Source organism: Acinonyx jubatus, chromosome X (assembly GCF_027475565.1).
Source record: "Acinonyx jubatus isolate Ajub_Pintada_27869175 chromosome X, VMU_Ajub_asm_v1.0, whole genome shotgun sequence".
In the NCBI taxonomy this organism is placed as follows: Eukaryota; Metazoa; Chordata; class Mammalia; order Carnivora; family Felidae; genus Acinonyx; species Acinonyx jubatus.
Window position 1 is genome coordinate 23,060,781 of NC_069389.1, and position 13,729 is coordinate 23,074,509.

At 40.3% G+C, this 13,729-nt stretch overlaps 1 protein-coding gene across 1 annotated transcript; it reads left to right on the forward strand.

The window, feature by feature from the left end:
* The first annotated feature begins 5,003 nt into the window (after window positions 1-5,003).
* Window positions 5,004-6,536, forward strand: LOC106984613 (melanoma-associated antigen B10-like). The gene has a single exon (XM_053201928.1). The coding sequence runs from the start codon at window positions 5,037-5,039 to the stop codon at window positions 6,081-6,083; it is 1,047 nt and encodes a 348-aa protein (XP_053057903.1). The 5' UTR covers window positions 5,004-5,036; the 3' UTR covers window positions 6,084-6,536.
* Window positions 6,537-13,729: the final 7,193 nt, after the last annotated feature.

Below are 13,729 nucleotides of genomic sequence, written 5' to 3' on the forward strand. Positions count from 1 at the left end.
AGAACACCTATAACTCAATGGCAAAACAAAACAAAACAAAACAAAATAAAACAACAACAAAAAAAACAATCCTATTAAAAAAGGGCAGAATACCTGAATAGACATTTTTCCAAAGAAGACATAAAGACTGCCAAAAGGCATTCAACAGCATTAATCATTAGGGGAACGTAAATCAAAACCACAATGAGATATCAATTTACACCTGTGAGAATAGCTAGAATCAAAAAGACTAGGAATAGCAACTGTTGGTGACAATGTGGAGAAGAGAGAACCCTCATGCACTGTTGATGGGAAAATGGTGCAGCCACTATGAAAAACAGTATGGAGGTTTGTCCAAAAATTAAACTACCATATGATCCAGCAATCCCACTTCTAGGTATTTATCCAAAGAAAATGACTACCCTAATTGAAAAAAACATGCATTCCTATGTCATCACAGCATTATTTACAATAGCCAAGATATAGAAGAAACCTAAGTGTCCATTGATAAATGAATGGGTAAGGAAGATGTGATATATACATATCCATAAAAAAGAATAGAATCTTGCCATTTGTGACACATGGATGGACCTAGAGGGTATTACTCTAAGTGAAATAAGTCAGATAAAGACAAATATCATATGATTCCAATTATATGTGGGGCTTAAAAAACAAAACAAACAAACAAGCAAAAAAAAAAAAAAAAACCCAAGCAAAACCCAAACAGATCCATAGATACAGATAAACTGATGGTTGTCAGAGGGGAGAGGGGTGGATGGGATGGGTAAAGTAGGTGAAGGTGATTAAGAGGTACAGTCTTCCAGTGACAAAACAAATAAGCCATGGGGATTTAATGTATGGCATAAGGAATATAGTCAATAATATTGTAACAACTGTGTATGTTGACAGATGATAACTAGATTTATTGTGATGACCATTCTGTAATGTGTATAAATATCAAGTCACTATGTTGTACACCTGAAAGACATACAATCATGTATGTCAATATTATTTAATAAAAAATGCTAAAGAAGTAGAAGTTAAAAAATAATATGCATAAATGTAGAAATAAGTAAATAGAAAATAGTAAAGCCAACTAAAGCCAGTTCTTCAAAAAAATTTATGGAATATACAACTGTTCATTGTACTCTTCTCTGTACTGTTTTATACCCTTAATAATTTCTTTAGTGAAAATGTTTATTATAAATATGTATTTATACCACATTTTCTTTACCCATTCATCTGCTGATAAACCCTTAGGTTGCTTCCCTTTTTGGCTATCATGAATAATACTGCAATGAATATGGGGGTGCAAATACCTCTTCAAGATCTTGAATTTAATTCCTCTGCATAAATATCCAAGAGTGGGATTACACACACTTAAAATTTTGTTAAGACAGTAGATCAAATGTTATATGTTCTTTTTTTTACAACAATAAATAAAACATGTGTTTAAACTTTAAAATCCAGGTTAAATGGATTAGTTCCTGGAGAAACATAATTAACTAAATTTTTCCAAGCAGAAACAGAGAACTTCAGTCAAATAACACAAATTGAAACTGTAGTCTACATTCCAGCCCCCTCAAAATATTCCAGGACCAGTCAGATTTGGAATCTAGTTGCACCAAATAGTTAGGGAAAAACTAATGCCATCTTACATAAACTCTTCCAAATCATACAAAAATACAGTAAATTACTAAACTCATTTTAACAGGTTTGCTGATCTTGATACAAAGACCACATAGGGATACCCAAAGAAAAAATCTCTTGAACCAAGCTCTGTCACAGAGAGGCATCTATCCTAAATAAATTTATAGCATATCCAATATAGCAGTGAATAAACAGGCTAAGTTCAGTAACTATAAAGATATTAAAATATTAGAAAAAATTTCCAGCTGGAATTTCTCTACATTAATAGATTAGATAACAAAACACATTTGGTCATGTCTAGAGGTGGATAAAAAGCCTTTTAAAAATATTTAGCACCAATTGATGGTAAAGAAAGTTTTAGCAAAATAACATTTGAAGAGAATTTCCACTTCCTAAAATGTACAGCAAACTTACATAAATGTGAAACGTTGGAAGCATTCCCATCAAAGATAGGACAAAGACACAGATGTTATGGTACCATACCTTCTATTTAAAGGTGGATGGGAATATATAACTACAGGAATGAGAGTAGCAAAATAAACAAGAAAAAGGAATATTGATATGATTGAGATAATAAATGGTGACAATATGATCCTTAATTGGAAAATCCAAAGGAACCAGTGTACAAAATATTCAAATGAATAAGATACTCCAAAGCTGTTGCATATAAGATTACCAAAATTGGCAGCCTAGCCACATAAAATCAATAACTAATTAGGATAATTAATAGAAAATATCCCAATAACAACAGCAGCAATATCCAAAATTTATCCAAAAATACACCTAATAAAAATGTACACAATCTTTTTGGAGGCAACTATAAATATTTAGTGATACACTTAGAGAAAGAAGTCACAAATAGAGGAATACACCATGTTTATTCATGGGAAAAATAATTTTGTAAAGATGTCATTCTCCTAAAATTAATTACAGATTTAAATATGGACTGCTATATACTGAGTTGTGCCATTTCCTCAACCTCTAATTCAGATATTGAAGCCTTAATCCCCAAGGTGACTATCTTTGGAGATACTTTAGGGAGGCTAATAAGGTTAAAAAAGCTTTAAAAAGGTGAGGCACTAATCTAATAGGGCTGATATTAGAAGAGGAAGAGACACAAGTGATCACTCTCTGTGCATTTAGAGAAGAGTCCATGTGAGGACACAGCAAGAAGGTGCCCAAATGCAAAGCCAGGAAGTGAGCTCTTATCAGAAACTGAACCTGCCCTCACCTGTATCTGGGGCTACTAGCCTTTAGAACTTTGAGAAAATAAATTTTGTTATTAAGACACCCAGCCTGTGGCATTCCATTACCGCAGCTGGAGCATGCTAATACACTGCCTCACATACAGCTTCCAAAATAATACGAGACTCAGGCTGCTGTTTCCTAAAATCAACCCTAGAGAAACTATAAAAGGGAGAATGAAAGAACAGTATTAGCAAGAGCAAAACACCGTAGATGAGAAATCCCTGAAAGAGACTAAGTTTGTGTTGAACCAGAAGCTGTATGTGGGCAGGTGGGGGCAGGCCCTGAAGTTGGAACTGTCCTGTAGCCTACAAAACAAGATTGGTCAGAGGACAGGTTTTAAGTGCAGCCTTTGATTCTTTCACAGTGCCTTGGGACAATGAATTTCTACTGCTTTAGTGAAGGGAGCTCAGGCTGTTCGTTAGAGGCTAAATGGCCAGGACCATGGGAGTAATATCAGGACAGCATCAACGTTTGGGGTTGCTTGAAACCGTATGAGTTCAGAGACTGTGCAATAACCACCTGAAACCTCTTTAGAGGGTAGGTACCAGACTTTTTTGTTTTGTAATATTATAATCAAATAAAAAGGAATAGAAAGAAGGACTCCCACTTAAGAAGGGTAGGTAAGCTTTCATGAAAAAAAACCACATAGATACACACAGACTTGTTAAAGATGTAAATGTATTTCTTACTACAGATGAGGCTCAAAAATAAAATAAAAGTTACTGCACTGGACTGAGCAATGTTAGACAATGTCAACAGATCTGAGTCTCACAAAATCATGCAGCTCAGTCTCTTCCTTTGAAAGTAGATCTTTTACAGTACAAGGTTCCCACGTCTAAGTCTGGGTGGCAAAAAACCACCATGGGCCTCTGTATTTCTCCTCTTACAGCCCACCACCCGTCCTACTACCCTATCTTACACTGCAGTTTCCCCAGCTCAGATCTGGCTGGGGACTTGGCAATGTTCTGCAAGGTTTGCAGTAGGGAAGCTGCTCAGACCTTTCAGAAAGTTGGTATTTCTCAAGAGGACACCCTACTCCCTGCCTCCACCCTCAGGATAGACTGGACAACACACCCCAGAGCTGAGAAGCCTGCACACAGCCCTACCCCTGCTTTCACTCCTGGAAAGCAGAGAGCAGAGCTTGTCAGCATGAGGTACTGACTGACTTCTACCTCCAGGGTCGCAGGTCTGAGGAGGGCAGCCTCAGGTCTGCAGAGGAAATAGGCAATGCTTAGGGTCAAGGTGACTATCCTTCCTTAGAACTGTGGGAATACGTAGAACAAAGGAAACCTCACAGAACCCCGCCCCCCCTCCCACGCGCAGAGGCCCGAGGCCTGGCTGTTAACGCCCCTTCAATTCCGTTTCAGGGTCTCAGGGAATGAAGACTTTGATCTGAGGCTGGTGGACTGAGATCAAAAGAGTGAAGAATCCCAGGCTCTATTCGGAGTCAAGGAGAGGAGTCTGAGTGAGGACTGAGGGTATTCCCAACCCCGCAGAGGGCCCTGCCCTTGCAATCTACCCTGGGAGGCCCCAGGTGGGGCTGTCACCTCCGGGAGATGGGGGGTTTGGTCTGATGGGAATGGGTACACGGCTGAGCACTGAAAACCCTAATCATCCAAGACTGTGGGGATCCCACAAAACTCTGCTCCTGTTGTCAGCTCTGGAAGGCTGCAGCATGAGTGGCTCTTTCTCATTTGCTCCCCAAGAATCTCACAGCGGTAAGGCCATCGGTGTAAAGAGTTTAGCTTCAGAGCTGTAGAGGGGAGGAGGCCCTGGGCACTGCCAACAGTTGACAGGATGATCCTAAATGTGAACTGAGAATTCTCCACCTCAGAACAGAGGGGACCGTACAGAAACTATAACCTGCCAGCCCTTGTTCTCGGCCACCAAGTTGATCCCGGCAGGGCCGGCAGCTGTAGTCTAAGGCACACTCTAACTTCCTCTTCAGGGTTCTCAGGGGACACACTGATTAGAAAAGGAGCCCTGTGTGGTCTTAGAGCAGTGTTGTCAGGGAAGCCTGCAGAAGTGGCTTTGGTTAAAGCCAAGGTGAAATGTCCCTGCTGAAGGCGCACACACTATCTCATTCTCCCTCCTCTAGGTGCCCTCATTGCCTGCCCTCCTGCCCACATTAATGCCTACTGTCCCTGACCAGTGTCACCATGCCTCGGGGGCAAAAGAGTAAGCTTCGTGCCCGTGAGAAACGCCATCAGGCCCGGATCGAGGCTCAGCGTGCCCAGGATGCTCAGGCCACTGCAGCAGAGGAAGAAGAGCCCTCCACTTCCTCCTTTTCTCCTTCTGGTGGTAGTGCCCAGAGCTCCTCAGCTGCTGGGTCAGGTAGAAAAACCCAGGGGTTTCGGAAAGCCCCATCCACTACTACTACTTCTGCAGGTGTTTCACATACAAAATCTGATAAAAGTGCCAAGAGCCAAGATGAGGAAAAACCAAGCACCTCTCAGGCACAACCCAACACTGGTCGTTACCATAGAACCCCTCTAGATGACAAGGCGATTCTATTGGTGCAATTCCTGCTGCGCAAGTATAACATGAGGGAGCCCATAACAAAGGAAGACATGATTAAGCATGTCATCAAAAAGCACAAGGTGCATTTCCCTGAGATTCTCAGGAAAGCCTCTGAGCTAATGGTGCTGGCCTTTGGCATTGATCTGAAGGAAGTCGACCCTACCAGGCACCACTATGCCCTTATCAGCAAATTGCAGCGCACCAATGATGACAGGCTGAGGGGTGAGGAAATCATGCCCCAGACCGGCCTCTTGATGACTGTCCTCTGTGTGATCTTCATGAAGGGCAACTGTGCCACTGAAAAGGATATGTGGGAAGTGCTTAATGTGATGGGGATATATGCTGATAAGAAACACTTCATCTATGGGGATCCCAAGAAGCTCATCACTGAAGTTTGGGTGCAGGAAAGGTACCTCCTGTACCGCCAGGTGTCCAACAGCAATCCTCCATGCCGTGAGTTCCTGTGGGGTCCAAGAGCCTATGCCGAGACCAGCAAGATGAAAGTCCTTGAATTCTTGGCCAAGATCCATGATACCGTCCCCAGTGCCTTCCCATCCTGGTATGAAGAGGCTTTGCAAGATGAGGAAGAGCGAGCCCGAGCCAGATTTACAGCTCTGGTTCATACTGGTGCCATGGCCACTGGGCCTTCCATGGCCAATTTTGGCAGCTTCTCCCACCTGTATTGAAACCTGAAGCACTTTCCTCACTTTGTGTTTGAAGTAGTGTGAGGGCTTAGGTGGTGCTAGCTAGAGGGGACATAGTGCATATCGTACATTCTACATAAATAACTTACAAATTTATCTCTTGTTGAAAGTTATCAAATGCTTCTGTTTTTGAAAAGTTTAATTAGCTTCACAATATATTACACATTCAATGCTGTTTATGAGGTTTAAGAGTATGAGTTTCGCTATTTTCTAAAACAAATTGGTAACCTTCCATCTTATTTAGTGATCTGGAACAAGAAAACATAGCACTGCAATTGCCATTTTTTTGGAAATGTGAAAAAAATTAGCAACAAAATAGATGGAATCAAAAAATTGAGAAAAAAGTAAGATGGTAAATTTTTGGTTTGCTTTATTCCATGTACTCTGCTCTTCTGTAAAATAAAAGTTACATGCCTGAAATTTCTTCATTCAAGAATGTACGAGAAAATAAATCATAATAAATTGCTCACTGTCTTTTTTTTTTATTCTTCTAACATTAAATGAGCATCTGCTCTTTGGAAGGCTCCATAGTAGTGTGGGGGGTGGTAAGAAAAAGAAGATGGAGTCATTGCCCATAAAAGGAAGATGGTGAGATAGACAAAAAAGAAGGATGAGGTGGGACAGGAAGGGGAGGTCCAGATGAGAGCAGTCAAATGTAAACATCCTGAAGCAAGACAATTTGAGGCCTTGGGAAACCTGAAACCCTTCAATGGGAGGTAATTGTAAGATAAGATGGGTGGTAGGTCAAAGGAGGGTGCAAGGATGGTCAGGGTTAGGGGAGGGTGCGAGGGTGGCAGGTTGGGGGAGGGTATGAGGGTGGTGGTGGGGGAAGGTGTGAGGTGGTAGAGGTTGCAAGGTGGTCGGTTGGGGGGAGGGTACGAGATGGCAGAGGGTTTGAAGTGGTGGGGTGGGAGATGTGAGGGTGGTGGGCCATGGGGGAGGGTGTGAAGGTGGTGGGTCGGAGAAGCATGTGAGGGTGGTAAGCAGCGACCAGACCCTTGGGTGGTGTGTGTCAGAGTTGAGAAACTAGGCCTCCAATGGGTAACTGCTTTTAGCAGTTATTTTGGGATCCTGGATAAACCAGACACAAATATTTACCCAGGTAGTGATGGAAGGTGCCCTGTGCTCTGGATCCAATGCAGGTGAACATAGCACACAAACTAGGTATTTTATCTGTATCATCACCAGAGAGTTTCTGATAAATAAGAGTAATACTTCCTTGAGACTAGATGCCCAGAAGCCACTATGCTGTCCCTCTTTGCCATGGGCTGGGAGAAACAGAGCCTGTTCCGTTCAAAGGGCATTTAACTAGGTTATCTTGAGTAAAATTTAGCAAATCACTTATAAGGGAGGGTTTGACTTTGGTAGGGGTTAAATGAATAAAAATAGGGGTTATTTGGATCAAAGAGGAGCTGGGAGGGAGGGGAGGAGTTGGTTCTTAACATACATTTTAGGAGATTTGAGTTGCATCCAGATGGGGAAGATTCCCCAACATCCAAATTCAATAGCATACCCTCTAAGTGGGATGATTTACTAGGGTAATTTTTCTTTCTAAGAATTCTTGGCTGACTTGGTGCACAGTATCCTACAGCACTGCATATTCTCAGACATCTCCTAGTTTAAAGCAACAAAACAAAAAAAAACAAAAATCTCAGCAGGAACTTTGGTATTATCTGGGATCAAAAAAGCCATAGCAATAATTGCCATTCTTTAAAGTTTCAATGTACACCAGTCACTGTGCCATGTGCTTCACATACACTGTACACATTCTAACAGTTCTAGAAGATACCGCTTATAAAACTCATTTCTTTGATGAAGAATCTAAGACTCATAGGGTTTGGTAATGTGTTCAGTTCACACAATAATGAGTGACAGAGCTGGGAATCAAGCTCTGGTCTGATTACTCTGGAGCCCACACAGTGCCACTCCTCCCAGCCTGAGGCCAACCTTCTGTCCTGTAATTTCTCTTCTCACTATCCCATGATGTCTCTCAGGCAATGAAAGAAGGACCCTTTGGCCAAACTACTAAAAGCAGCCCAAAAGAAGGAAGGTAAAAATGAGAATCAGGCACAATTTGGGCATTGTCCCCGGGGTTCATGTCCCTAGGATCTCCTGGCCCCTCACCCTAGGGTCCCCCCGACAGCTGGCTCTGCCCTGGTCTCAGCACAAATGTCCACTCCTGGCACTTTCCTGCATGACGGCTCCCTCCCCTGGGACTTCCCCAGTGGGCCCTCATGTCCATACCTGGACCTGACCTTCAGGCCAGCTCTCCTCTGGGTCCTCCCCTGCAGGCTGCATCCTGCTCCTGGAGGAACAGACAGCTCTCAGGCTGCACCCTCCCCTGATTTAGAGCATTCCAACTCCCTACAGCTCCCATCAGGCCCCCTGGCTCCCTTCTGACAGCAACTTCCCTTCCATGTAATTCTGACAGTGTGGTTTTAGACACCTCCTTGCCTTCACCACTCCCCCACCCCCACCCCGCCCAGGTGCTTCACCACATTCAGAAAGTATTTTCAAGTCTGCTGGTGACTAAAGTCTGATTTGGCACACAGCCTACTGTTTCTTGTTTCTTGGGACATAACCCTTAAGTTAGAGAGGAGGTTTTGGAAACCACCCTGATATCTGCAATAGAGCTTTAATGAGCTGAATTATTTGAGATTGGTCACTGATCACATACAAAAATAAATGAATTTTCCTTGTCGGTCAAAACCAAAGCCTCCTCCTTCAGTAGTAGATGAGAAAAGGCTCGTGGAAATCACTGTATAAACACACATGTACATAGAATTCCTAAAACCCAGGAGTCCTTCTAGGAGGTGGAAAATGGTTCTATGGCAGTTGGGCTATCCTTAATAAGAAAAAGTCAACATTGTTCCACTGTCTCCTCTATGTTTTCCCGTGAGGAAAATTTTACTTTAATTTGTTTTTGTTGCTGTTGCTGGCCTTAGGTAACAGTGCACATACTTTTATTGTCCCCAAATTCTAACAGCATGGATAAATAATAATTCCCCTTCCTTACTACATCCCTCCAAAATTCATCCCTCTTTTCAGAAGTAACAAAAGCCCAAAATTTGTGTGTTATTTTAAAATTTATTCTAGACTTTCCCTTGTATTGATGTGTTATAAATACAAGTTGTGAGTTTTTAATATGGATAATAACAGTGTACATATTATTTTGCCTCCTGCCCTTGTCACTTGCTAAAACGAATGCAGGATCTTTCCATGAGAACAGATATAGATCCACCTCACTCTTTTAATTCCTCCAAGTATTCTAAAGTGCATATGTGCCATATTTAACTTAACCATTCTGCTCCTGATGGACACATAAACTGTTTCCCATACACTGCTATGATTACTAGAACTGATATCCACATCAGTGAGCATGAATTCTTGGGCGAATATGCATGTTTTCTTGTAGGAAAAACATAGCAAAGTGTAAATTGGATTAAAGTAGAAAAACGTGGTGATTATAAATTTTTATAAATATTGCTGAAATTCTATTCTAATAAAGCAGCGCTGACTCATACTCTCGCGTTTAATGCATGTAAATGATTTATACTCTCACAGACATTTATTTTACCAACTTTTAAAATTTTGGCCAAACTTTTGGATGAAAATATATTGTCTCACAGTTATTTTAATTTCCTTGTTTTCTAAGTAGGTTGAGCAGAAAATTAACTTAATCTCTCATCCATAGAAAGCGGGATTTCTTCAGTGATGCTTTGAGTACCAGAATTCCTCTGGGCATGCTTTAAAATTCTGAAATGTCAATAAGCCTTTTCCCTTTACTTTAAGGAAGAAGGATTTGATCAGAATAATCAGGTGCCAGGCAATGGGTCCAGACAGAACAACCTCATCTAGTGAGGAACATCAGGAGCACTTGGGTACAGTGCAATGACTAGAGTATATGAGAGGGACCATGAAGTTAAGAGAGCACACACGGGTCCCTAAAGGCCAGGATTCCATGACATAATCTGTATCTAACTGTTATATAGTGGTTGTAAACATTTTAGACATAGGACCTCTGATTCTAATTTAAGCCTCCCCCAGAAACCCAATCCATGATTTGAAGGCAGAAAAATGTGGATGAAGAAGGGATTTTAATTAAGCCCATTGTCCCACCCACTCAGCACCCTTTCATCCTTCTCAGGGCTGTGGGCCCTGAAACTCAAACAATTCTGGAGTTCCCTAAGCACTGATAGGAAATCTTGGTGCTATGATTCTTCTGACTCTTGTGGGTCCTGCTTGGAAACTTTGTTAAGTTGGGACCAAAGTAGCATTTAGTGTCTAGCTAATCTTGCCTCATTATTGAGGCAAAACACTTCTGAGTGCTCTGATGGCCCTTGAATTCTGTAGTTTTCCACGTTGACTGATGGGAACAGGAACTACTGCCAGTCTTGTGTGAGCTCCAGAATTCCAGAAGCTCTCCTCTACCGGATATTTTGTATGGTGAATTCTAGACACTTTGGCCTCCCCTAATTCCAAACTCTATCTCTTCAACTCACGGAAATGGCAAGCTCTGCCTGTGTTTCCTCACCTTGCACTAACTCCTGGAAATTCTTTTAAGGCAGTAAGCTGGGACAACCATAGGGCTCACTTCTTATGTTTCCCAAATCTCAGTGATCATTCTTCTTCATTACCTGGTGCGCAGGGTCTTGCAAACCACTGTTCCATACGTTTTTCATCTCTTTTGTTTTTGTTGTTCTTGTTGTTGTTTCTAGCATGAGGGTAAATAAAGTCCTTGCTGCTAATTTTGATGGGAAACAGAACCTGACCCTTTAAAATTTTCATATAGGTGGAACTATACAATACGTTCCCTTTTGTGTCTGACTCCTTTCACTTAGTATGTTTTTGAGCTTCATCCATGTTGTAGCATGTAAAAGAGGGTTTTTTTTTCCTTTCCTTATTGAGTAATTTGTCTTTACTGAGTCGTCTTCCATGGTATATAGTATTCCAAAATTTGTAGGCACATTTATGAAGACAGTCATTAGGGTTGTTTCGAGTTTCGTGATGGAACAGATGCGCTATGAACATTCACGTACAAGTCTGTTTTTTAGATATGTTTGCATTTATCTTGAGTAAATTTTTAGAAGTGGAATTTCTGGGCCATAAGGTGGGTATATGTTTAATTTTATGAGAGACTACTAGAACAATTTCCAAAGTGGTTGCAATATTTTTCACTCAAACAAACATATGTGTTTAGGGTGCTTCACATCTTCACTAACATTTTACGGCAACAATCCTTTTATTTTTAGCCATTCTAGTGGGTAGATGATTTTGTCTTATTGTGGTTTTAATTTCAATGTTCCTGATGTGCTTGAATAATTTTTCAAAGGCTTATTGGCCCTTTAATTATCTTCCTTTGTGAAGTGCCTGTACAAGTTTTTTACCCATTTCTATTAGTTGTTTTTATTATTGAGTTGTTGAAGTTGTTTACATATTCTGGATATAAGTCCTTTGTCAGATATATGTACTGTCCATAACTTAAATGTTGCTGGCTTGCTTACATATTGATTTTCTTAATGATATCTTTTGCTTAGCAGATATTTTACTTTTGTTGAATTTTTTATATCATTGTTCTTCTTTCATTGTTAATATTTTCTGACTGTTGTCTAAAAAATTTTTGACTACTTCCAACTCATAAAGATATTCTCCTATGTGGTCTTCTAGAAGCTTTCTTAAAGTTTTTAAACTTTTTAAAAGTTAGTTAACATACAGTGTTATATTAGTTTCGGTTGTACAATATAGTAATTTAATACTTTCATACATCACCCTGTGCTCATCCCAACAAGTGCCCTCCTTAATCTCCGTCATCTATTTCTCCCATCCTCTCCCCAACCTTCCCTCTAGTAGTCATCAATTTGTTCTATATAGTTAAGAGTCTGTACTCAGTTTGTCTGTTTCTTGGTTTTCCCCTTTGGTATTAATTTTTATTAAAATCGTTTAATTTTAGCTAGAGGTTTTACATTTATTATCCAATACAAGTTAATTTTTTGTATGGAGTTAGGTTGTGACCAACGTTCATGTTCACCCAGTTGTCGCAACACCATTTGTTGAAAAGGTTTTCATTTCCCCATTAAATGTATTTGCTACTTTTGTTGAACATTACTTGACAAATATGATTCTAGTTCTGCATCCTCTATTCTGTTTCACAAATCTATTTGCCTGTCTTTAGTACAATCACAGAGTTGCCTACTGGATCTTTATCATAAATATTGAAGCCAAACAGTATAGGTACACTAACTTTGTTTTCCTTTTTCAAGATTAATTGGCTAACGTATTAACTTTTACTTTCCATATAAATTGTGGAATCAGCTTGTTGATTTTTATAAGGAAAGTCAGCTGTAATTTTAATGAGAATTATTTTGAATCTATGGAATGATCTTGTTTCTTCTTCTAGTTCCAATTTCTCTATTCAAGTATTTAGTTGATATGCTTATGTTTCCTTTAAATCCTGGACACATTTATAATAGGTGTTTTAAAGTCCTTGTCTGCTATTTTATTGATCTCTGATTTTTCTCCTGATTATAAGTTACATTTTCTCCTTTATGGATCATATTTGCCTGCTTCATCACATGCCTAGTAGTTTTTAATGGTACTCTGGGCATTATGGATGCTGAATTCTGAAGGCGTAAATTTTGTTATTTTCCTCAATAAAAAACTCAGGCAAGGGGTGCCTGAGTGAATCACTTGGTCAAGCATCAGACCCTTGATTTCAGCTCAGGTCATGATCCCACAGTTCGTGAGGATGAGTCTTATCTCGGGCTCTGCACTGACACCGCAGAGCATGCTTGGAATTCTCTCTCTCCCTCTATCTCTGACCCTCTCTTCCTCCCTCTCTCTCTCTCTCTAAAATAAATAAAACAAAAGTTCAAGCAAGAACTTAATTCATTTATCCATCATATTGTACCTTTTGAGGCCTATCTTCAAACTTTGTTAGGATGGTCTATGTTAGCCATTATTCTTGAACGACATTAGTCCTATTTCTACAGCTTACACTTGTCTAAGACTACTGAATCACTTTGAATGTTCAAAGAGGACTCTTGCCTCTGACTATTCAATATTTAAAAGTCTTCCAGCCATGTTTGCCTTCCAACAGTTGTTCAGCTCACTACTCTCCAGTATTTTTAAAGTTCCCCTTGTAGCTGCTCTTTGCGCAGCCTCACAGAATCCTGCCCTTCACATGATCAACTCAGTGTTCAGTAAAACACCCAAGGGTACCCTTCCACAGATTTCTGGAGCATTGACCAAGCTTTTATCTCTCCAACAACTTGCCCCGCAAATTTTAGCATCCTTACTATTTCCAAACCCTGATTACTATGTCCTCAGTTCAATGATATCATGGTGCTCTGTTTGGCTTATCCTCCTGGCACCACGGTCTAGACATCACCTCTGAGCAGAGACACAGGATGATTGGGGAAGCCTAGCTGACTCATTTTACTACTTTTGAAGATTGTAATCTTGTGCTGAATGTTTTCCAGTCCCTTTATATATTCTGCTATTTTAAAAGTTGTTTACAGCAACTGCAAATGGAAGTTCTCCTGAATTTTCTTATAATGGCAATTTTTATTATTTATTTTTAAATAAATGTTTATTTTTGTATGTAAGAGAAAGAGCACAAGAGGGAGAGG

Excerpts from the sequence above, each read along its gene's own strand:
- LOC106984613 (XM_053201928.1), top strand. The coding sequence starts at position 5,037 with ATGCCTCGGGGGCAAAAGAGTAAGCTTCGTGCCCGTGAGAAACGCCAT.